At 28.4% G+C, this 25,356-nt stretch overlaps 1 protein-coding gene across 1 annotated transcript in view; it reads right to left on the reverse strand.

Annotated features, from left to right (window-relative positions):
• LOC142322201 (farnesyl pyrophosphate synthase-like) overlaps positions 1 to 17,296 on the reverse strand; it is a 43,126-nt gene extending 25,830 nt beyond the window's left edge. Inside the window, exon 1 of the mRNA XM_075361000.1 lies at positions 17,098 to 17,296. Coding sequence (XP_075217115.1) covers positions 17,098 to 17,168 — 71 coding nt within the window. The 5' untranslated portion in view covers positions 17,169 to 17,296. The remainder of the gene's footprint in view (positions 1 to 17,097) is intronic.
• Positions 17,297 to 25,356: the final 8,060 nt, after the last annotated feature.

Raw genomic sequence — 25,356 nt, forward strand, 5'->3', positions numbered from 1 at the left:
ATACTCATCTTTATGACAAATGAAATAGCGAACTAAACAAGCAATGTCCTACTAATATTACACGTTTTTCTTAAAACAATAATAAAGATAATAATAATAATAATAACAATAATAATAATAAAACAGTTAATATATCGTAATATATCTTTTGACCCTTTATAACGACAACAAATTGTGGGTAATGTAGTTTTACTCCCGAATCACTTATGAAATTTAGTTCTATCCTATGCAATTAATTTCATTATTGAAAGGTTTTTTAAAAAAAATGAAGAAAAACAAAGAAAAGTGAACTGTTTTTGACTACTTTACTCGAATATACACTCATTCAAAACGAAAAAAGTGTTCTTTAAACTAATCCTATTCTAATAATGTTCTCAAATCAAATTTCGGCGATTTTGAAACTGGTTATCAGCTATTTTTTTTTTCAAGTATTAGTATTTCTGTCAGAAATAATAATGTAAAAAAAAAATAATAAGTAAATAAAAAAGTCTTAAAAATATAAGATAAAATTATGTCCAGTTCACGAACACCGAGAAATGTACGTAACTCTGGGTGCATTTATAGTATTTTTTAATACCGATCAGCAAAAATTATTATGACACCATAAAAAAATCTGATGTGGACACGACATGACTTCCTTGTACGCCTATTAAATTACATATACACATTTTTAAAAGTACAAAAATGCTATTTCACTAATAATTTCTGATTTTTTTTCATATTTTACTTTATTGTTATTGTTAAATTATTATTTATTGTAAAACTTTTTAACAATCAGAGGTTAATAATTATTAATAGATCAGTCAATATATTTAAATTAAGAAATTAGTTAAAAAAAAAAAGAAAAGAAGATGAAGTCAGATTCGAACCGATGTGCCTTCCCTTGTAAGATCCAAATATTTCATTAATTAAAAGTTTATTTGGTTATAACTCTGAAACCAATGAAAATAAATACCACTTATGATACATCGTTGAAAAGATCTCAATGAGAGCTTATTACTGTAGTTAAGAAAATGTCCAAAATCCAAACGTTTTTGGACACTTTTTTCGTTCAGTCATTGTAATCTAAAGGGGAGGTGCACAACAGTCTTAAATCCAAAATTTCAACATACCAAGGCTAACCGTTTTTGAGTTATGCGAGATTACATACGTACGTACAGACGTCACACCGAAACTAGTCAAATGGATTCAGGATGGTCAAAATGGATATTTCTGTTGAAATCTGAAAAACGAAATTTTTCGCGGTCACAATACTTCCTTTACTTCGTACAAGGAAGTAAAAGCACTACGTCTCCTGCAGCAATATGAGAAAGAAACGGTCATGATTGTTATACTTACTGTTGCAAAATTCTTTTATGATATATATAAATATAATCAAGTGTCATAAAAAGAACAATCAGGAAAATACAAAGTAAATGTTATATTTTTAATTTTTACATTGAAAAAAAAACATTATATGATTAGTTTTTTAAATTTTAACAAATAGTTAACGCTTTAAAAACAAGCCTACATATAAGGCCTATACATTACAGTGTATATGTTTAAATATTTTTCTTTCACACAATGCATTACAGTCGGGAAGCTGATACTCAAGTTTTATTTATATTTATAGTTTTGTACTTTGTACTTGGTTTTTAATTAAATTATTCAGTATTAACTCATTATTAAAAAAAATTTCCAGTATTTAGTAGAATATTTATTTTAAAAAAAGAGGAATAAATTAAAATAAGTTACACCAGGAAATATCTAGACACATTAGACAATACATTACGACAAACATGAGTGTACGTTAATGTTATAATTTCAAATTAAGTCTATATTTTTTCATAACGTAAAAACTGTTGTCTTCATAATTATATAAAATTTAGTAATGACGATTTTCTTATTTGGCTTTTCAAAACGAACACATCAGCATATTCTTAATCTTTTTAATTATTTATAACTGAAAGAGTGCTGTTGCTTTGAAAATGACCATCAACCAGAAAACCATTGATCTAAGAATGTTCAAATCGGGCCAAAATACTCGCAATAAGAAAGATTTTTTTTGGCGTGTTACGTAAGGGCGTAAATTTTAATTAGATTAAGGGATGCTTTGAAGTTTTCTTCCAGTTTCTTTTGAGACAAATTTCTGTTATGAAATTAAATTTCACGAGCTTTCAAAAAATTTAATAAAAACCATCAACTAATCTTTATTGTTATATTAAAAAGAGTTATTAAATTTAAAGGAGAATTTATAACGTGATTAGTATAAATATATATTTAGTGAGAATGCGTGTGAGGGACGTGTTAAATTTATACATCTCGTGATCGATGCGAACGTGGTGAGAGTAACGTAGGCAGTTATACAGTCGGTTTAAGTGATAAAAACCCGTTTCATAATGTTGAATAAATAACTGACGATTATATTAAAAAATAAATAATTTGAGATCAAAACATACATTATACCCAAGTCAGGATTTGTAGTCGTATTCAACAGACAAAACAGTGCTCCAATTTTTTTTTGAAAAATCAAGGGAAAACGTGAATAAAATTTCTCAGAATAGTATCACAAAATAGAAAATTAATTGACAAAAATGTGATGTGAACACCGCATAACTTCCTTGTACGCCTATTAAATTATATACACACTTTTTTTTTAAATGAAAGTACATAACATTTTATTTCATTAATAACTCTGATATTTTTCATATTTTCTTTTTTTTATTTTTATTATTGATTTATTATTTATCGTAAAAGTTTTTTTTACAATCAGAGGCTAATAATTATTAATAGATCAATACATTTAAATTAAAATAATAAAAAGTTAAAAAAAAGAAGATGAAGTCTGATTCAAGCCTTCTCTTGGTAAGATCAAAATATTTCATTAATTAAACTTTTATTTACCTATAACTGTGGAACCAATGAAAATAAGTATCACTTATGATTATCGTTGAAAAGCTTTCAATGAGGGCTTATTACTGCAGTTAAGAAAAAGTTCAAAATCCATTTTTTGGGGGATTTTGGACTTTTTTAATTCAGTCGATTGCAATCAAAAATGGAAGTGCACAACTAGATATTATAACAGTCCTAAATCCAAAAATTTCAACATCCTACGGCTAATCGTTCTTGAGTTATGCGAGATACATACGTAAGTACGTCCAGAAGTCATGCCGAAACTAGTCAAAATGGATTCAGGGATGGTCAAAATGGATATTTCCGTTGAAATTTGAAAACTGAAATTTTTCTCGATCGCATTACTTCTTTTTTTTCGTACTTGGAAGTAAAAAGTATAACTTCTTTCTATTTATACGTACATATTCATAACTTCTTATAAGAAATTAACCAAAAGAAAATAATTATTGGTAATTTTTCAAGTAAAAACTCTTTAAATCAGGAGTGGTTATTTTTTAAGTGTAAAAAATTCATAAAAGGTGATCAATCTTTTATGAAACATTATATCGAACACAAAACGATCAGTTTTATCTGAAAAACCGTTTCAAGAGCCATCTAAATATGGTGAATGTAATAAGAAAAAAATTGTAGGATCGTTTTTTGCGTGTTTCACATGAGCGTAAAATCAAATTAAAAATAATACGTTTCACAGAAGTAAAACTAAAAAGTAATCCAAAAAGGGTGGGGTACTTTTTCCTTTCATTTTTCCCTAGATTTTTGAAGACAAATTTTAGGAAATAAATGGGTCAACAGGAAAACGAATGATTTTTACCGTTGTAACCTTAAAACTCATCGGTAGAAATATAACATCACTTGTTTTTATTTTGAAGAAAAGGATGTTATTTTTTATTAAAATCAAGATTTTTGATGAACAATCAAATCTGATTGTTTAATTCTGTAGATTGTCGCTGTAAGGAGTAAAATAAAGCTTATTTTTACAGTTATCTTTTTATTTTACAAAAAAACTGTTAACTTAGTTTTACAGATTCAGGCTGTAAATTCGTGGGCGAGAGTACATAGATATATAAATTAAAAATTTACCTTTTGTGGGTGACCATTTTGTCAAAGCACTTTTGCAATATACATTTCTACTTCTTCAGCGACTAATAAATACATATGATTTTTTATTAAAAAAAAATAAATAAAATTAAGTTAAAAACATAGATAAAATTATGCTGCTTTCTCAGTCAAGTCTCGTTTAATAATATATTTGTGTGTTTTCAGAACGAAGGGTGAATAGGAAGATTCATGTTCAACATTATCCAGTACACTAACCTACATCGAGAGTTGTTTAATTATAATTTATTGTCACAAAACACACACGCACACACAAATTTTAGGACCACGGAAAAACAGAGAAGGAGAATGACGATTACGGAACTCTAGGTGGAGCAACGAGGAATTTGAAAAGAAAACGGAAACTTTCACAACGATGGCAAGAAAACGAAGAGCTAAATTTTATGGACACCTAAAGAGGATGGACACAAACAGGCTGACGAAATTGATCTTTGATCATCTTACGAAACTCGGAAACACAACAAACTGGGTTAAGGAAATCAGAAGTGATCTGGTAGAAATGAGCATTTTGGAAGAAGAAATAGCTGATACTGATGTTTTCAGGAAAAATATAGATAATCGGAAGCAATTTAAAGTACAAAAAAAGTATGTGGGACGGGTTTAAAGTGGCTTGACGAACAGATGAAGGCTAGTAGTGAGCGAATGAAGAAAATCTGGAAAGCAAGGAAGATGAAACTCATTAAGCCAAGGTTCATCGTGGTCCAAAGAAGGCCTTTACGCTTCAAAAAATATATATATTTATATTGGCTGTGATACTCCCGGTGACGTAAGGATTCCAACGCGGGGTGATACATTTAAATCGGTTCAGCCGTTGAACTGCTACGGTGGAACAAACATGCATACATATACGTTAAATTTCTTTCTTAAGGAATTACGTTTTTAAAAAACTTTCTTTTTTTTATTTACAATTATTATATTTCATGCTTTTAGTTATTACTATTTTTCCTTTAAATATTTTAAAACATTTAGTGTAACTGATAATGGTTATTTAAACGTACATATTAACTTGGTGAGTTCTGTAAATAGACTAACTAAAAAATATTACATTCAGACAAAGGCTCTAATACAACAATAATTCTTAGAAACAATGGTTATTTAGAAATAGGTGATTAATAAGAACACATTTCATTATTTTAATGATCATTAAATGATCATTTTAATGATGATTATTTTCATTATCTATTAAATAGCATACTCTAACATAAATATACCCTAAATACATATACCGTAACTTAAATACATATGCCCTAAATACATTACACTCCTTTTTGGGCAGCAGTGCAAAAACAATACTTCGAATCACCACTGGAAGTAATTATAATTAAAAATTTCATAAAATCATCTTCTAAAAATGAGTTTTCTATTCAAACGTTCAACTATTAGCTACATTAAATATTCATGAATTTTTTCTAATGAGATGTAAGAACAGGAATAATTCCAATATTTACCATTGAAAGAGGAATATATATTTTAATTATTCTAAAAAAAAATATTTCTTTTTGCAAGGATATATTTTAGAATAGGGTTAAATTAGTATCACTTGCTGCAGTTTCCTTCTGGTCAAACAAATTATGTTTAAACATTCTTACTATTGACGTTAGATAAGAAAATAAGTAAATAAATAAACAACTAGGTTGGAAGGGGAAAATAATTTTCTATTTTATCATTAGATAAAAGGTTAAATTTTAAACTCTTTACAAATGCCGGCAAATTTCAACTGCGCCGTTATCAACATTCATTCTTAATGATTAATTCATTTTGAAGTAATACAATCATACTTTAATGATTTTACTTTTTATAGTTTAGCTAGTAACTATTATCACCCGAAAAACTGAACAAAGTTATCACATTTTTGAAAATCCGCGTCATATGTACTTATACGTTTAGAATAATGGAACATATTCTTTAGATAGAACGAAAGAAGAATAAGGCAAGCTGCATTTATTATTATTATTGAAGAAGTAATACTATTCAGTATGTTAAAGAGATCAATACATCGGGTGTGTAAATAAAAAAATACATCCGATGTATTACTCAGGTATGGTTATTAATAAAATTTACCCGTGACCTTGTCCCGTTCAGAATAATAAACTTGTTTTCTATAACCGGTTTTTGGCTACCGCTTTTTGTTACAAAGCAATCACCTGATTTAAATAATTACAAATATTTTACGTCAATTATCAGACTACATTAAATAGTAGTTGCCAACGAACTGTGTTAATATGAAACGAATGTGAAATGAAGTTTCACTGACTATTTTCTTTATTTCAAAGAAAATTTTTATTTTTATTTTTAATTCTTTTCTTTATTTTCTTTTATTTCTTAAAAAAGATTATTAAAGTAAAATTTAACGTAAAATAAACGGAATAGGAGAAAAAAAATTTGAAATCAATTACATATTTACTCGAATACTACTGTTTATCCCAAAAATTATATTGTCTCCTAACGATGCCTGTTACTCCAGAAAGTAATTTAATGAAATGAAAGTAATTAATTAAATGATTAAATACATGTTAATAGATTTAACTCTACTGATTGATAATTTAAATAAAGTTAGGTTCTAGAGACTGATAGAAACTGCTTACATGTAAACTAATATATTTATTTAATGTTTAAGGAATCATTTTTATTCCTTGACTAACCTTTGTACGAGTATCGCATATTTAGTTAATCGTGTTATATTGTACAACACGATTAACACGAAAATAACACGATTAAAAATCATGTTATTCTCTCTTCAGGAGCTAAAAATGGAAAAGTCACAATAACATTTTTATAATATTCAAAACTTTAATGTTATTACTGCAACAAATATTAAGATATCATAATTATAATATATAATTTAATTATATTAAATTAAAAAAAAAAAATTGGGAGGTTAATTCTTTAAAAATAATTTTCACAAAAAATAAATAAATAAATAAGAAGAAAGTGGAACGGTAGCATTACGTATTGACCACTCTGAGTAATTATATGCGTTTCCCTACTAAGGTTTAGTTTTATAAAACACGCCTATAAAAAAATGTATTCAGCTGTTTAACAGCTGATTTTCGAAGTCGAAGGTTCTGATATTAAAATCCGTCTTTCTTTTTCTCTGTTTAGCCCCCGACCACCGTAAGGTATTACTTCAGAGGATGAAAGAGGAGATATGTATGAATGTGTAAATGAAGTGTAGTCTTGTACAGTCTCAGGTCGACTGTTCTTGAGCTATGTGGTTAACTGAAACTCAACCACCAAAGAAACACCAGTAAAATCCTAGTAAAAATTAGTTTCTTTTATACGGATTTTAATACTAGATTTTAATGCTAGGATACCGGTGTACTTTGATTTTAAACTTTTTCTTAACTGCAGTAATAAGCCCTCATTGAAAGGTTTTCAAAGATATATCACAAGTGATACTTATTTTCATTGGTTCCACAGTTATAGACAAATAAAATTTTAATTAATGAAATATTTGGATCTTGCAAGGGGAAGGCACATCCGTTCGAACCAGACTTCATCTCTTTTTTTTAAATTTTTTTTTAATTTATATATATATTGATTTATTAATAATTATTAACCTCTGATTGTAAATAAAATTTATAAAAAATGATTTTTCAATAATAACAATAAAATATATATATATTATTGTTATTATTGAAAATTATTAATTTGTATATATATATATATATATATATATAAACAAATATGAAGAAAATCAGAAGTTATTAATGAAATAAAATTTTATGTACGTTCATTAAAAACAAATGTGTATACGTAATTTAATAGGTGTATAAGGAAGCCATATGGTGTCCATATCAGATTTTTTTTTGTAGAAGAGATAATCTGCTGTATTTTTTTTAAGTAGAACTGCTGACATGAACACTCAATCCCTCCCCCCAAAAAAGTAGAAATTTGGTAGGAATTTGGCCTTTCTCATTCGACCTTCAATGGCCACCATTGGATTACGACTTAGCAAAATAAAATCTAACCCCAACTCGTGATGAGTAGAGTTTTTATTCCTATTCCACTATTTAATCTTGGATCTTTTAATCCTTTCAGCGCTATCCGTTAAGATATAATTAAATATAGACTTTCCTAGGATTGCTACTAAATAAGCAACCCTAAAAATTAAAATAATACAAAAAATTAACCAATATATTTTTGTATGTTTCTTTAAAAGAATAAGGTTTCAAAAATTACCCCCTCCGTCGATCGTATAAGTGACTTTCTTCTACTCTTTTTAAATGATAACCAAAATATTCGGAAAATAATTGGTGTTAAATTAAACTATGTTAATGGTAATATCAATAAACAATACCTCACAGAACAGAACACAGTACTTACCGCTCCCTACGGAAACACTTTCCGAACTCATTTTATTCTTAAATGGGTGTCTTTATTTTTGATAACCTTAAAAGTTTAACTTAAAAAATGTAAAATTTAAGTTTATCATCTATATTAGTACAGAATAAAAGTAATTTTTATTTTTAAATGCTGTTTTTCTGATACATGTTAAGTTTTAGTACTTGTATTTCAAATAATTACTACGGAAAATGAATAATCGGTGGATCTTGTAAATGGTGCGTTGTAACAAATGTACATTAACTAGGACAAGTTGTACGTATGTATTTTGCTGTGTTAGAAAATAAGTGATTTGTATTCGAAAAGTGATTAGGTATCACCGCCTTGAAAAATTTTGGTTTTTTTATTTTAGAGAGCATTAAGATATAAAATCCATGTAATAAGCTGTTTAAGGCTTTAGCGAGCTGTGTAAATAATGTTATCAGTAAGGTCTTCCCTAAGTGATAAATACAATGTACGCGGCTATTTATAAACCTATTTTTTTTTTTTTAATTCATTTATTTTTTTAATATTTATATTTATGAAATGAAGAGGGAAAGAGTTCAATGATACATCTCAAGTATTTTTAATCAAATAAAAATTTTGCCGTACAAAGTTTATTAAATCTTAATTTAATACGAAAAAATAACGATGATGGTTTTAAATTCTTTTTTGTATATTCTTCTATTCATTCACTAAAAACAGAATTGTTATTATAATATTTGGAAATTAAATGTAGCAGTGGCTGCGAAGCAAAAGGCAAGCTAAAATTTTATTTGAGAGTACAGAGGACGCAAAAAATTTTTACTTAACTAATTTTAAATTAGTTTCTACAGAAAGGAGATAACAGAAGGAAGTAGACCTGCAACAATTTCTTTTATTTAATCATCCCTCTGTAGCTTTCTAAACCAGTTTTAATTTTATAATTAAACTGCAATTTGGATAAAATTTGTTCTTTATATCTTCTTTGTATACCTTTTTCTGAAAACAAATTATCTTTCTACGAATAGATGGAGAAATTTATAAGATGCTTACTGCTCTTCTAGGAATACTGTTTTACATTCTTGTACAAGTCGGTTATGTTTATTCTATCATTATTTAATACGGTAACCGAAACTCCATTTCAATTGGTTCAAGAACGGATGGGCTGCAGAATATGTAACTTATATTTGTGTGTATTTATACGTATGTTTATTTTGAATCTACCAGATATAAAATGTTTATTTTATATCTGGTAGATTCAAAATACTTCCTGGAGTCGGTGCCTTCTATTAGAAGTGTTCATTTTAATAATAAAATTATTATAAGTCGCGCTCGTCTTATAAAATAAGACGGCAGCGCTCGTGACGTTTCAATATGGCCGGCATTTCATTTTTGTTTTCTCTCTAACAATCAAAACAACTATTGTTTGTGTAACGAAAGTAAATTGCAACAGCTAATTATTTGTGTAATATATTTAATATAAATTCGTCACAGTTAAAAATGTATCTTAGAACAGCATACATTTTACGTTTTTCTAAAAAAAAAAAAACGACGTCAGAGAAGTTAATTTTGCTTAAAAAGCATATGTTGAAATGACGAATGAAAAAGTGCAAGTTTATGGGGAGCCCAAGAATTTATATGAGGGTTATACTGCAAATGAAAATGTTCATAGTGGGCGTCTGTCGCGATAAATAACGAATACAAAGAGAAAAAACTGATAAAAACTTTGAACTGATAAAAGGACATACAGGAAGAAATAGTTGGAATATCCGTAGTTGTAAAAGTATTCTTACAAGATCTAAAACCAACTTGTTTAAAAAATATTCCTGGTCATCGATCCATCAAGATCAATTTTTTTGTACGTCGTTATTTAATGTTTCTGGAGCAACAACGAAATAAAAATCGCATCAGCTGATTTCTTTTTTCGTAGTTTGAAAACGGCTCTGGAAACAAAGCGACACAAGGATTTCAATGACATCATTGTTTATTCAAAGAAGGTTTATAAGGGTGAATTTCTAGAATGTTATGATCGTTAGTAAAAATGTATAGCTCGGAAAGGAAATACAATTCAAAACTTTTAAAATCAGACCTTATTGCTATAAATCTACGCACTTTATAAATTCTTGAAAAATTTAATTATTGTGTGTAAACATGCCTGTGCACGCGAGAGGAAACGTTTATTTTCCAAAAAAAAAAAAAAAAAAAATAGATTAAAAAGTTTTGTTTCTTTTCCCAGCTATACATATTTACTAACGTTCATAACATTCTAAAAATTCACCCTTATAAATCAGCTCAAGCTATTTAAAAGTTGTACTTTTAATTTTGTACAGTGTTGAATATTTTATTAAAAAGAAAAGTGATTAATACCTTGCAGAATGCACGAAACATAAAATAAATTGCTTTGAAACGCCTAAACAAAGACAGTAGCTAAATTGTTTTACTTTTCACTATCATATTATAATTTTTTTTTCTCATATTATAATTTCTTCATATTATAATTTTTATTCTCAGTGTTTATAGTTGCAAAATGTGTTTATAGTTACGGTATAAAATCTATAAAAAATATATATAAATATAAGAGGAAATTAAAGTTGAATGCAATAACACCGAATTCCAAAACTAGTTTTTAACTTGCAGCCTATGAAACGTTGTAGAACAGGAAGGCCTCCTAAAAAAGAAAAGGTGGAATATATACTTCATTATCGACGGAAATAATGACCGTTAAATAAAAACTGTATCTATGAAACATCAGATTTTATTTCTACCATTTCTAAATATATATTTTGATGAAACGGATATCATAGAAGTTATTGTCGGAAGCAAAATAGAGCTTGCTATTTATCTACTACTGTCAATAGTATTTTATCAGTCAATTACATTCGACTTTATTTATTTCTGAATTTCCTGTAGACTGGGAAAAAACAAAACCATTAAAAAACTAGTATCAAAAAACGTCTGCGTTCCCATCACCACAGTTCTTCATCTTAAACTAATATTTTAGTTAATTTTAAAGAATAAATGGTCAGATACGCTAAAAATATACTTACACCAATTATTTAATGTTAACAGTAATATTATGAAATTATGTTTCACTATGTTATAATTATATAATAACTAAAAATAACGCGCTATTTTTATTTAGTAATCACGCTCAATTATATTTAATTTTTTATTATTCAATTTTTTTTCTTTCCGCGGGAGGAGGACAGATATAATGAAACCTTGGGATTTCGAAATTTATTTTCTTTGCATTTAATATTTTCGCTACGCAATTATTATATCTCGACTGTGTGAAGCCGAAACTTATACAATCATTATAATGAAGAATTACGTGATTTTGCGTTCACATTTTTTTAATCTACATGTCACAATATAGTTTTTTCTTTTATTATTTTTATTTATAGTCCTATCAACAATTAAATTCATTAGCGACTTATCCTATGTGAATATATCGTAAACGTGTTGTCTTCAGCAGATTAAAACCGACCATTCCTGAAACGTGTGCTTGATTGAGACCCAACCACTAAATAACACCGGTATTCACGGTCCAGTATTCATACTCGAATAAAATCAAATACCTTTATTAGGATTTGAATCTAGAACTCTCGACATCGAAATTAGTAGATTTACGACGACGTGTTTTACCTCAAGACCGACCCGGTGGGTTGGTTAAAATAAAATTTAATTAGTAGTTAATTAATTAAATAAAAATAAAAATAAAATATTAGTAGAATTAATTAAAAGTAGTTTATTGCATAATGGCTTTTCTCTCTAACCTTAATTATGAACTAATTACGAAAAATTCAAATTAGTTTTATAAAAAAACAAATAAATTAAAAAACTAAGCAATTAATTATATAAAATTTAATTATATACGCATTACAATTATATACTAATAATAATGTATTAATAATGATTTAGATTACTGTAAGATATATATTTTTTATAATAAAAGTTATAAATAACATATTTGTGCCATAAAACTTTAAGATATGACTCAATATGGTATATAGCCTTTAGCCTATAACCGACTAACATATATCAAGGAATGCAATTAAAGGTCGTAATCAGGACTTAACGAAATTTACATAAATCGAAAATTAAACACAACTGAATAAAATTTAGTTTTAATCTTGAATTTTTTCCTGGGTGCACAACGAAATGTTATCATCAGCGATCGGATACGATATTTATATTGCAAATAAATAAATGTTAAAAATGTACAATTAAAAATGAATTAAAAACCAAAACGCAGCCACATAAAAATGCAGCGTGAAGGGAAAATGCCTGTGATGTTTGCTAAAAACGAAACAAAACCACAAGGAAATATTACATTAATAATTTTGAACTAGTAGAGTACAATTCAGTACCTTCGAATTTAATATTTTAATAATAATATAGGAAGAAAAAAATTCTCAAGTTTAAGTAATTTTTCGTTTAATTTTCAGTCAGCGTTAATATATTCCCAAATAATCAAACGGGAAGATTAGTGCCCTCCAATTAGTTTGCAGACGCATATTAAGAGAATTTATAAAAATTTTACACGGTTCAAGGAGATTATCTAAATTTGATCGGCCATTAAATCGATTTTGTTACAAAAGGCACAATTTTCAGTATACTTATTTCAGTTCTAATGCGTAAAAAAATAAATTTTCAAATGATAAACAAATAAATAAAATCCATTTAAAAAAGTGAGCAGGATATATAAAAATAATATTATTAAACCATTTTTTAACTTCGACTCTTATATATGAATCTGATTCAAATGGCCTAAAACCTTAATACGGCATCGATATCAGAAGTAGGAGATAAATGGTGAATTTTATAGTATTATTAAAATAACGCGGTACGATAAAGAGCATGTACAAAACAATGAAAAAGGAGAGAAACTCCAGAGTCTTTATTACATGACTGCCCAAAAAGAAATGTAATGTATACTTATGTTTGTTTGTTTATTCCACCATAGCAGCTCAACGACAGAACCGACTTAGATTTGTGACTGCATTGGAATCCTTACGTTATACCGGGAGTGTCATAGGGCATATAAATATGAATGTATATATATATATATATATATATATATATATATATATATATATATATATAAAAGTAGTAGAGATTTGCCGTTTGAAGCACACATTTTAATGAGTTCAATTAATGAACTGTGAACTGTAAGCCTCTATCACTGTGTTAGTTGGGTTTGAACTGATTGATTCAAATCAATCGAATGAATAATATTACAAAAATAATAGAATTAAATTTATGTCAAATAAAAAAAAGTAGTAATAATAGTTAAATTGTTAGGTTGCAATAAGTAAATTTTTTCTATAGCTTTTTATTGCAAAAATGTTCACTTATTTTTAATAGTAGTTCTATTAAATAACTGGAATTATCTAATATGAGGGATGTAACACAAGGTCACTCATAAATCGCAAATGAAAATAGTCAAATGAATCAATTATGGCATAAAATGTACAACTGCTAAAAGACACCATTTACAATAACATATTTCATCTAATAGAAAACTAGTTTTCTTTCTCATTCTGTCAGAAAAGAATTCTGGCAATTTTTTCTTTAATCCACAACCTCACTCATCCTTCAATTCATCATGCATGGTAAAATGAATACCATTAATACCTCCTATTTAACTCCAAAAATAAGTGAAGATTGCGGCGTGCCATATCTGATGAGTACGGAGGATATGAAATAGATTTAAATTTCAACCTTACTATAGCCTCGTTGGTTGCATGCGATGCGACTAACCAAGCTTTACCGTGTTGCAGAATCAACAGCTCCATGGGATGTCGAAAACTCGTCTCCTGAACGTGTTGTTCAGAATCTAGTCCCCAGCTGTATGATCCTTTCCCGACAAAATATCACATTTTCAACTCTAAATATTTAATCATTAATTTAGGACCTCAGGTTCCACGAAGGAATACTTTCGTGAACTTTTTTTTTGTATTTTATATACTGGTGTACCGCCAATCGTAACCACCATAAAACATCGCCTCTTCAGTAGAAAGTTCTCTTGTAAAACAGTAAATCTCTGATATATTATTGTTAAAGTGAAACATTGCCAGAACTATTAGACATGTCTTCTAATAGTCTTGAAGAAGGATGCTATAGGGGGTAGTGGAACAATATTATTGTTCCACTATTCAAATATACCAATAAAAATTTTAATTTCAATTATAGACAGTTCTTTAAAATGTGTTGTACATGATTTTTACAACTTCAGGGGCAATTTGTCAATCTTATCTATATTAGTTTTCTTACAGACATTCTCTAGAAATACAATATGACTTGTTATAATAGTTGACAGTCTGCAGCAAATATAAAAAGAATTTTATTTTCCCCGGAAAACGAGATATTTTCAACACGGATCTGGATCATTAGCACTGAATGTTACACAAATTAAAACAGTAATGTATGATAGAAAATCTATGAGAAATAGAAAATAATACTAGAAAAAGGGATAAAAAAGTATCTGGTTAACAAGGAAAGACTAATTTTATTCATTAAAATAGTTCCAGAATTTAGTTTATAAAAACACACAACGTATGAATTAAATCGTTCAAAAATTGGTCTATTTTGTGCACAAAGTTCTTTCTAAGAGGGATTTTTTTTTAATATAACGGAAAGGCCCAATTTCCCCCCAAACTAAGTATATATGTCCACTATACTGATAAAATTGCTGATAATTTGAAGTAAGCTCATATTTACTACTGCTTACCTTCCACTAATAGTTTATTTTAGTAAATATAATAACTGAAGGAACAACCCTTCATCAATGAAATATCATTGATAAAATTTGTCAGTGACTTACCTCAGATTGAAAACTACTAAAATACAATTCTGGAACCTAATTTTTTTTTTGTCGATTTTTTGGTCAGATTTCATATAAAACCGCTAAAATCGACTCCTTAATTTGGCAAAACCTTTCGCAAGCCGAAAATAGCTTATGAAGCATTTTTGTACTTCTGTATGTATGAACTTCTTCTTTATTTCAGTAGAACATGTCCTGGATGTTGAATCACCTGTCTGTATATATGTATATATATATATATATATATATATATATATATATATATATACCACCAACTACCACCACTGTGGTGGTCGACATATACATACATTAGTCATAGACCTAGATACACACACACACACACACACACACACACACACACACACACACACACACACACACGTGCGTGCGTGCTTGCAGAGAGAGTAACTAATATAATATAAATATCTTATTAAAACTAAAGTGTAAGTTTTTGGTTAAACTAAGAATAAAAAAATGATCAAAAAATTGCAAAAAATTATGAAATAAGATTATAAAGTACTTTACTTTACGCAACAAAAAAATTAATAAAAAAAAAATCATTAAAATTCTAAAAAAAGTACGACATCTTATTAAAGGATTACTTTGATGTAGTAAAAGAAGTGAATTTAACGATTACAACTTAATTATTGTAAACTGATAAGTATTGAATATTTTTAGCATGAAAAATTCCAAGACTGGGATTTCAACCCAGGATCTACCCCCCAATGGCCAGAAATGATATCACTCCACCATGGAAGTTATATCATAATATAATTATCACGTGAATTTATTTAAGAAAAATTTTGAAAAATAAAATATAAACATAGATTTTCGTTAGAAATCAAAATTAGAAAAACATAATTAGCTTTGGCTTTGCCAACGGCCATATATATATATATGCATAATTATTCTGTCTATATATATATATTTTTTTTTATTTTTATTTTTTTATTTATGATCATATCTCTGTAATTATTTAAAATCAATATTAGTAAACTTAATGGAACAAAAAAAAACTTCAACTGTTGTCTAAACAAATTTTTAATTAAACGAAAATTTTAATAAGAAAAAAAAACAAGAAAAGTTGGTAATTTTTATTGAGATAATATTCTATACAACTTATTTCATCATTAGATGAAATAATCTTTTTTTAATTTGTTAATGAAATTAATCTAATTAACATACTGAGTTTCCGGTCAGCACCAGAGTAGTACATTATTGTCACGCGTAAATTAATATTTAAAAAGACTAAATTACACTTCTTTCTGATAGTTAATTACAACAAAATGTCATTGTACTTTAATTATAAATATTTTGATACAAAAATGTAACAGATTAATGAACCTTTTAATTAATTTAGTAGGATAATTCTATAATGTATTTAAATATGTTTGGATATGGATAAATGAGCACATGGTCATATGGTTCAAGAACAGTACAATCTGTGTACATACTCACGCGGTGTGTATGTGTACACAGATGTATGGTTTATGTTTTATTATAAACATACGTTCTGCTCGTTATGTTTTTTTATAAAACAAAAATTATATTTTATTGTATTTTTTTAATAGCCATAAATACTTGGGAGTCTTATTATTTATGTCCTAATTATTATTTCAAAATAATGTGTTATTTTACGTGTAGGCAAATAATTATTAACAACAAGGTAAAGAAAATAAACATTATAAAAAACGCAATTAAAAATAATTGTAGATACCTTTAAACGATAATGAATGGTAATGCTTGTAATGTTAACTAATGATTGATTTTAACTGAATTTTTTTATTATATTTTGTGTACTATCGAAATATTCGGGGTTTTGTATATTCGGAATGGTCTAAGTCATATTTAATTCGATTAAACTACTCATTAACGATTAGATGAAGTTTAAAATTTCATTGCAGCTTAACAAAAATTAAAGGGTTGATTAGAAAAAAGAACAAGTAAAATTTTATTACCTCCTTAATCGTTTTTGTAACATCCATTGAATATTAGACCAAGTATTTGTAGTAAATAAAGATCTCTTCATCGTCTTGTATTTATAAGTGTAATATTTCAGCGATATATTCAGACAATAAAAATAAATAAGCAGTTGTTTGTACGTCCACTTAACACTGTTAATAAATTATGAGGAGTCTATACATTTTAAACGTATTGGAAGAGCATCTAACGTTAAATCACCGAAACAAAACGAAAGTTACCGATTTCCCCCGATTAATTCATCGTTATCTCCTCTTTCCTTGGTATTATTTTTATTGAATTCTATTAGGCCTATCTACATAAATAAAACTGAAACTGTTTATTAGTTTGTTACCCAATCTTAAATTATTACGTAAAATAATATTCATGAAAACAAAATACGTAATGACTAAATTAATATAGCTGATGATAATTTCCAAACCTTTGCTGTACAATTTCGAAATATTCTAAATTTTTGTTTGTGGAAATTTTTTTTAATGTTTGCTAACAGTCTAACTAGGATGGAAGCCTGATTACAATCCACAATTACTAGGAATATAAAAAGTTGCTATTTTGAGGCTATAGAAATGGTATATATATATATATATATATATATACAAACATTTATGGTGTTATATGAATTCCATAAGTGTATTCCATCAATGGTAAAGAATTACAATACTCATGCTTCGTATCGCCTTCACTGGGTATTGTAGATCTATGTTTAAAATATACTATATTCTGCCTCTTCCTTATGTATGTTGAAAACGTTACTTTTCATAAAATCGATTTTCTATAAGTTTTAGTAACATATTTAATAAAGCGTACTTAACAAGAAATAATATAGCATATTACTTACCCATTGCACTCCTTATTAGGTTGTACAATAAATTTCCTACGTCAATTAAATCAGCCATCTTTAGTGAGTTTGAAAAGAAAGCCTTTATTTAATGTTTTAGTTGATCAGCCATTCAACTTAATAAAAAAAAATCCCTTTCGGCACACCGGAAGGCGGAGGTGGATTTCACCGGTGCTAAGTAGGGGATAAAAAGATTTCCACCTTAAAGTTAAGAGAAACTTCAAATTTATTCAATACAACAATGGTTGCATGTGAAAAAAGTTTCACATGTTTAGCATACGACAAGCCCCATCTTCTTATAATTCCAGCAACATTTTGGTTATCCCTTGCTGTAAGGGTTGGTCATATTTAAACATTTTTCCGGCAAAGGTTTTAGGTAATGTTTAGAGGATTAACAACCACTTTAAACCGATTTGATACTGTGCCTATTAAAAGAGTATGATTTTATTTGCCTTTGAAATCCCATTTTTTCCACCCCTTGGACCAATGGTTGGTGATATCAAAAAACTTTACTTAGATAACTTTTAGGCCCTTATCCAAAGAATAATAGGAACTTTAAACGAATTCGATATTTTTCTTAATAAAAACGTTATAGCAATATTTTGCTTTTTCGAAAACTCCACCTTTCCACCCCAATGGTCTGATTTTGCCCATTAACGATCTCGACCGAGATTTTGGGTTATTATATTTTATATCAGTTTGAAAGTGACTGACGCAAAATTACGGCAATTATCGTGTCCATAAGAAAGTGAAATATAAACTTTTGAACTGACGGTGGTTTTGGGGTGTGGGAGATGTGAAACCGAAGTATGTCGAAATTTTTCGGAAGTCGAATCATGGTACCCATTACAATAGGTAGCTAGCTTTCTTATGAAATCTACTTAATTTATAGGACATGCGTACATCTTTTATTAATGAAATAAGCTTCATTTACACTGATGGGAGACATTATATATATAAATAAAGTGTGTGTGCGCGCGCGCACGCGTGTGTTATTTTTTGCCTCCAATTTTTGTGTTTTACGTCAGATACCTAAAATTAATGGAGATACAGTTCTAGGACCCTTTTTTTTAATAACAACTAAATTCGTCCCTTAATTACCTTCCCAGAATTTCAGGAAGTCTTCATTTCCCCGGAGGAACCGAAATACGGGCGAAATCTTTCGCTAGCCGTAACTCGCTAACGAAGCGTTTTCGGGCCTATATTTATGTGAACTTTTTTCCTATTTATAGCTATAGAATCAGCTCGCGAGAGATTGCCGTATAGTTTTGAATCATTCTGTATATATATGTATTATGTATATATACATAATACAGATAGAATATATTTTCGTACAAAAATTATACTTAATAGAATTAAAATTAAATAAACACTTGTTGAAACTCTTTTAAAGAAAAACTGGCGTTCTTTGTTACATTTTTAGACCAAACTAGGTAACATTTATTTCTAGATCGAGACCAAAATTAAAAATTTGAGTCTGGGCCATAAAATCTATCTGATACGATATAATGGGAAATATAAATAGTTCCCATAAAAATAGTCCATATAAATATAAACAAAGTCAATCTTTGATTAGACTTCAGAAGATTCCAAGGGGTATGTAAAATTCACTGCTTTCAATTATCAATTCTAGTATTATGAATATGACACATGTAAAGAATTGAAGATACAAGTGACACTAATCAGAATTTTTCATTTCTTTGAAAATAATGTTCACTTCACAATCAGTTCCTTTGATAAACAGAGTTAACGTGTCTCTTTTGCTTGAAATTTTATGTATTCAGGTCAGTAAAGAAGGCAACAAGAAACCATTTCTTACTTTGCCAAGTAAGCCTTGCATGAGTTACTTGTTATTGTTAGAGAATTACTACACCATTTTTGAACTTGAACTGGTGTCTTGTGTCGCCAATGTCGGCTGGAGAGTGTCAGTGTGTTGGACACGCTTGTTACCAATCATATATCTAAGGAGGCGAATCTTGCGAATAAAAACAGATTTAAAGCTATTTAGAAAAAAAAAATTAACTCGAGGGTCTGTAAAGCAATAAGAAAGTTGGTAAATTAGAATCTAATTTTTTCAAGAGACAAATTTTGATTTTGTAATACTCGTATATGATAAATATTAAATATCTATTTTGTTTCAAAAGAAAACCTCGTTCAGACATCATGGGATTTTGCTACATATTATATACAATTTATAGAGAAGATACCTTCTCCGATAAATATTAGAAATTTTAAGTTCTATACAGTTAATCGAATGCTGTACAACGTTAGTCTTATAATTTTCCTACTACTAGTAACATGATACTATAATATTAGGTCTGTGAAATACCACTAACTAAAAACACCACAAATACAACGCGTGATCAATCAACCAGTCGGTCGACATATTATCTCATGAGCACAGCAAATGCGTCATCCTTTTTATCGAATATCTAAAAAAACGAAGAAAGATAACCTTTACTACCTGTTTTGTTAGTAGGAGGTTATCGATATATATTTTTGTTTACTGTAGGCCAAATATATATATATCATTTTAAATTTGGCCTATCTTAAAGTTTTTTAATCGATATTTGTAATTCTTATCCAATAAACTAAAATAAATGCATATATTAAATTTTTTTTAATCTATATTTGCAATTGTTATCCAGTAAATACCAAAATAAATATAATTCAAACAAAAAACTAAATTTTTTATATTTATATAGTGAAATCATATATAACATATTTATTTAAATTTATTTTTATACTCTTATTTTGTTACGGAAAACATGGTTCTTTCTGTCCGACGGTTTTATTTTTTTACTTGCTTTTCTTTAACTCACAATGTTTTCATGTTTGCTCTCAAATCTTGCATCCTTAATTTAACATACTTCCTGATATTGCCGACTGATGAAATTTTGCACAGTTACTAAGGTCGGATGACAATGCAATATTCCACCATTACTTTTGCAAACGTCCTCCCCGTTCGGGGGTAAATTAAGGATGCATGTGTAGTAATTTAACATACTTTCTGACATTATCTATTGATGAAACTTTGCACAATTAGTAAGGCCGGGTGAGAGTAGAATATTTCACCATTACTTTTGCAAATATTCCCCCCGTACGGAGGTAAATTGGTGATTATTTTTATAAATTGGTGCAATATTTTACACCCGTGCGGGTGTAAAATATTGCAAAACGGCTATGCTGGGTTTTTAGGGTCGCAGGACAACATTTCGTCATCACTCATATACATATATATATATATATATATATACATTATATAATTAAGTTATAATATATATTAGTAATATATATATATTATAACAGATTGTGTTTTTCACCGATGAAGGGTGGTTTTACTCTTGGTGAGTATGTTAATAGTCAGAACTATTGGATCTGGGGTAATGAAAACTAGCATATTTTCTTTGAATCAGGCCCTACACTCACAAATATATATATACAGATGATTTTTGGTGGGCAGAATGTTGAAATACAGCCCTTCATTAATAATTTAATTAAGCAAATAAAATAAAAACGTTATACAATTTCTGTATAAAGATTATACAAAATCTTTACTATTTTGTTACTTTGTATAGTAAATGTTTGATTGAAAATCTGTTTGATATTTTATAAATATATTAGAAATTTCATCTCTCTACTACTTTTATTCTATACATTTCTAAAGCTTTTCATCATCTGCTTGTTGCTGTAATATTCTCAATCAAATAAATTGCAGCCATATATTCAGGGTACTCAACTTAAAAATGCCCAATCACTCAATAGTTTAAACTAAACACACATTTTTGTTAAAATGCATATATTAATGTGAGATGGGTAAAATAAAGTGAAAGGATGTTCGTACGACTGGAGCTGGAGTGGAGAGGACTGTTTATTACCTGCACATTTGATTATTGTCAGTTTGTGTTGAGCATTGGCTTTTGAACAAGGTTTTGCAACTGTGTGTTGTTGTTTGTTAAAATGCTGTTAACTGCTGAAGAACATATATTCATGATGGAAACTTATTTACACACAATATCTCATGTTGTGTGTCGGCAAAGGTTCAGGAAGGATATTCAGAAGCTAATTAAAACATTTCATCAAACAGGTTCGATGTTAGACCAGAAATGCACCTGACACAGGTCAGTTTTAACGATGCAGGTCGTATTAAAAGCGGCAGTTACAAGATCTCTTAATAAATTTTTGTGGAATCTAAATGGAGAAAAGAACATTTCTCTAGGTTTTGCTTGCACTGCAGTGAGGAGAATGTTGAAATCTTATATGTATCAAATGTACATTTTCCATAAGCTAATTAATGCTGATTATGCTAAAAGGATTCACTTCTGTCATCAGTTCAAGAATGTCGTCATTAGAGGCAACATTTGCATTTTAGATTGTGTTTTTCACCGATGAAGCGTGGTTTTACCTTGGTGGGTATGTTAATAGTCAGAACTATTGGACTTGGGATAATGAAAACTAGCATATTTTCTTTGAATCGAGCCCTACACTCACAAAAAATAGGCACATCATGTATGGTTTCAAGGTGATGAATACAGGACCCTTATTTTTTGAAAAACTGTGTATTTTGCCATCTATGAAGAAATTATCCAATAGTTCATAGCCTTACTGCAAGAGGATGGGCGTGACTGGTTGCAATAGGACAGCGCCACTTGCCATACAGCTCGCTCTACTATGGAGATGCTACAGGATATTTTTGTGAAAGAATAATTTCTAAAGGATTGTGGCCACTAAGATCCCTTATCTGACTAGTCCAGACTCCTTTTTGTGGGGTTAATTAAAAAAAATTGTTTATACAAGCAATTTACACCCCATCCAGGAAATAGGCAGGGCACAGCTAATAAGAGTAGCCACGAACATGGTTGAATGTGTTGACAAGTGCATCGAAGTGGATGGATATCATTTTCAACATCTTCTGTAAATTATTATGTAAAGGTTTGGCAATAAACTATTATTTATAAACTAAACTGAGTGATGGGGGCCTCTTTTAAGTTACACACTGCAGAATGGGGAAAAATAGAGATTAGTCTTTTTGGCAATTCCCATTTTCTCTAATATCCTTCATTTAATAATTAAAATTGTCTAGTCACCAACTCCGACAAAATATGTAGATCACAGGTTTAAATGGCCAAGATAGAATCTCTTAACTTTGGTTTTAGTTAACTAAAGGCTCAGATTCCTTCGAAATATAATCTTTCTTCCATCATAAATTTGAATAAAATTATTAACTGTTTGAAACTGGGTCCATAAATACTTATATAGTCAACCTCCATGTCCTTGAAAGAAGAAATAGTGTTTTCGTCTTTCATCCAGAAGGTTCTGGGTTCGAATCCAGATCAAGCTTGACATTTTTCATAAGCCACTAGTATTTTATATTTCCATCCACAAGCTTACTTGGTTAATTTAACATCCTGCTTTCTAAACAGTAATTCTACAGCAAATATCTGATTTAAAGAGATTATAATATAAGAGTGTTGCAGAAATTTTATTAAAAGCTAAATAATTTATGTATATATTTATATATTATTTTTATTCATGTAATTCAATTTTCTTACAAAAATAGAAGTGTTAATATTATTACAACTGATTTTAATTAAACATAAAAAATATTAAAATACAGTTGAGTGGGGAAAATCAGCCTCTCTTCGTCCATCCATAGACCTGCCACTAGTGAATTAAAGAAAATGATCTTGGAACCACAATGCAAACAAAATATTGATGTGTCTCCAGCATATCAAGTCTTTTCCCAAAATCTATTGGATAATATTGAATATCAGGAATTTTTTTTTCTTTAGTCGTCAAATATTTCTAAACAGTGTCAATTTTGTAGATGACACATGATATGTAGGCTCTCATGCAGCGATACATTCTGCAAATATTCCCTAATAACTAAAATGTTTGAAGAAGCTAACTTGTAACAAAATAGTTTATTTGAGTTTGCAGGAAGTAAGTACTTACTGAATTTTTTGGTGTTAGATGTATTGTTACTTTATAAAAGCTTTTGTTAAGATCTATTTCAAGAGAAGAATTATACATACTTATAATAAATGTTGATGATTTTAATAAGGACACTGAAAATGCAAATTAATATTTAAGTACAGTTAAATTTACGAGATAAATTAGAAATGGTATTCAGTTTAGTGGATAGATACAGATAGCACGCGCATAACATCCCAGTTTTATGTTCACTTTTAAATAAACTTTAAATAGGAAAGAGCACGTATATTTTTATGAGAAGGTTTAAGCAATCAGATGAAAATAAAGTTTTTCAGTTGATTTTCTTTAATTTCATGAAAAAATACTTTGAATTACAGGATTAAAATAAAATATGTCTTCAGAGTGTATTAGCAGACAATTTAAATATTTGATAAAATCATCTTTTACTTTACAACCATTACCGTTGTAAAACCCATTACAAAATAAAAACAATGTATGATAAATGTACAATCGAAGTCAGTCAACTCAATTAAGGATTAAGTATATGTAAACAATTACATGCGCTCAATTGAAATCTATTTTTTAAGTCATTAAAAATATATTCTCCATTCGACTTTTACCATTTCATTCCCACGTACTTCAGGTTCATGTATCTCTGATGAATCTTTACTCTCAATACTTCGTACTAAATTTATTAATTTCAATAAATCCTTCTATTTCTCTGCATTATCCTAGTTATTTTAATGAAAATATTTTATATTTCTTCTATTTTATTATTATTATTACCAGGAAAGCTTGTTCTATTACTCCTCTTTCCAATCTCTATGTAGGCTCTTTGGAGCTTCTGGATTGAATCACTTTGTATACTTTAAATATATAAATAAATAAAGTATTAAGTTAAAAGCCAAGCCATATTTTAACAAAAGCAACTCTGAAGAATTCGCCAACAATCAGCCACAGTTTAAGAAAATGCCACGAAAATGTGCAGCATCTTAGAGCAGTCTTAATATGAGTATTATTTATTTGTTAAATTGTTGTTCTTTTTAGTAACATACTTACATTCATTTAAAGCGTGGAACTATCAGAGTTTAATGCTAATCAAATAACTTTTTCCAAAAATGTCCAAGATGATTTCCACTTATGTAATTTTTATTAAATGTTTCTGAAGGCTAACCTTAGTTTAGCGGCAGGAAGATTCCAAAATAAAAATCCTATTTTAAATAACTGAATTCCCATAACATGATAAACAGTTATCAACCTGTCCTTGAAAATATATCTTGAAAGTCTTTTCAAGAACATGTAAACCAAACTCTACTTTTTAAACAGTTTCATAAAGTAAATATCTCAACTGAAATTCACTTTTGAGACTACACTTAGACTTAAGTATAACAATTTTAAATCATAATGTTTGTCAGATGTCTTGTATTATTGGAACTATTCAATGAATTTTTATCTCTAGGAAATG

Source organism: Lycorma delicatula, chromosome 3 (genome assembly GCF_047948215.1).
Source record: "Lycorma delicatula isolate Av1 chromosome 3, ASM4794821v1, whole genome shotgun sequence".
In the NCBI taxonomy this organism is placed as follows: Eukaryota; Metazoa; Arthropoda; class Insecta; order Hemiptera; family Fulgoridae; genus Lycorma; species Lycorma delicatula.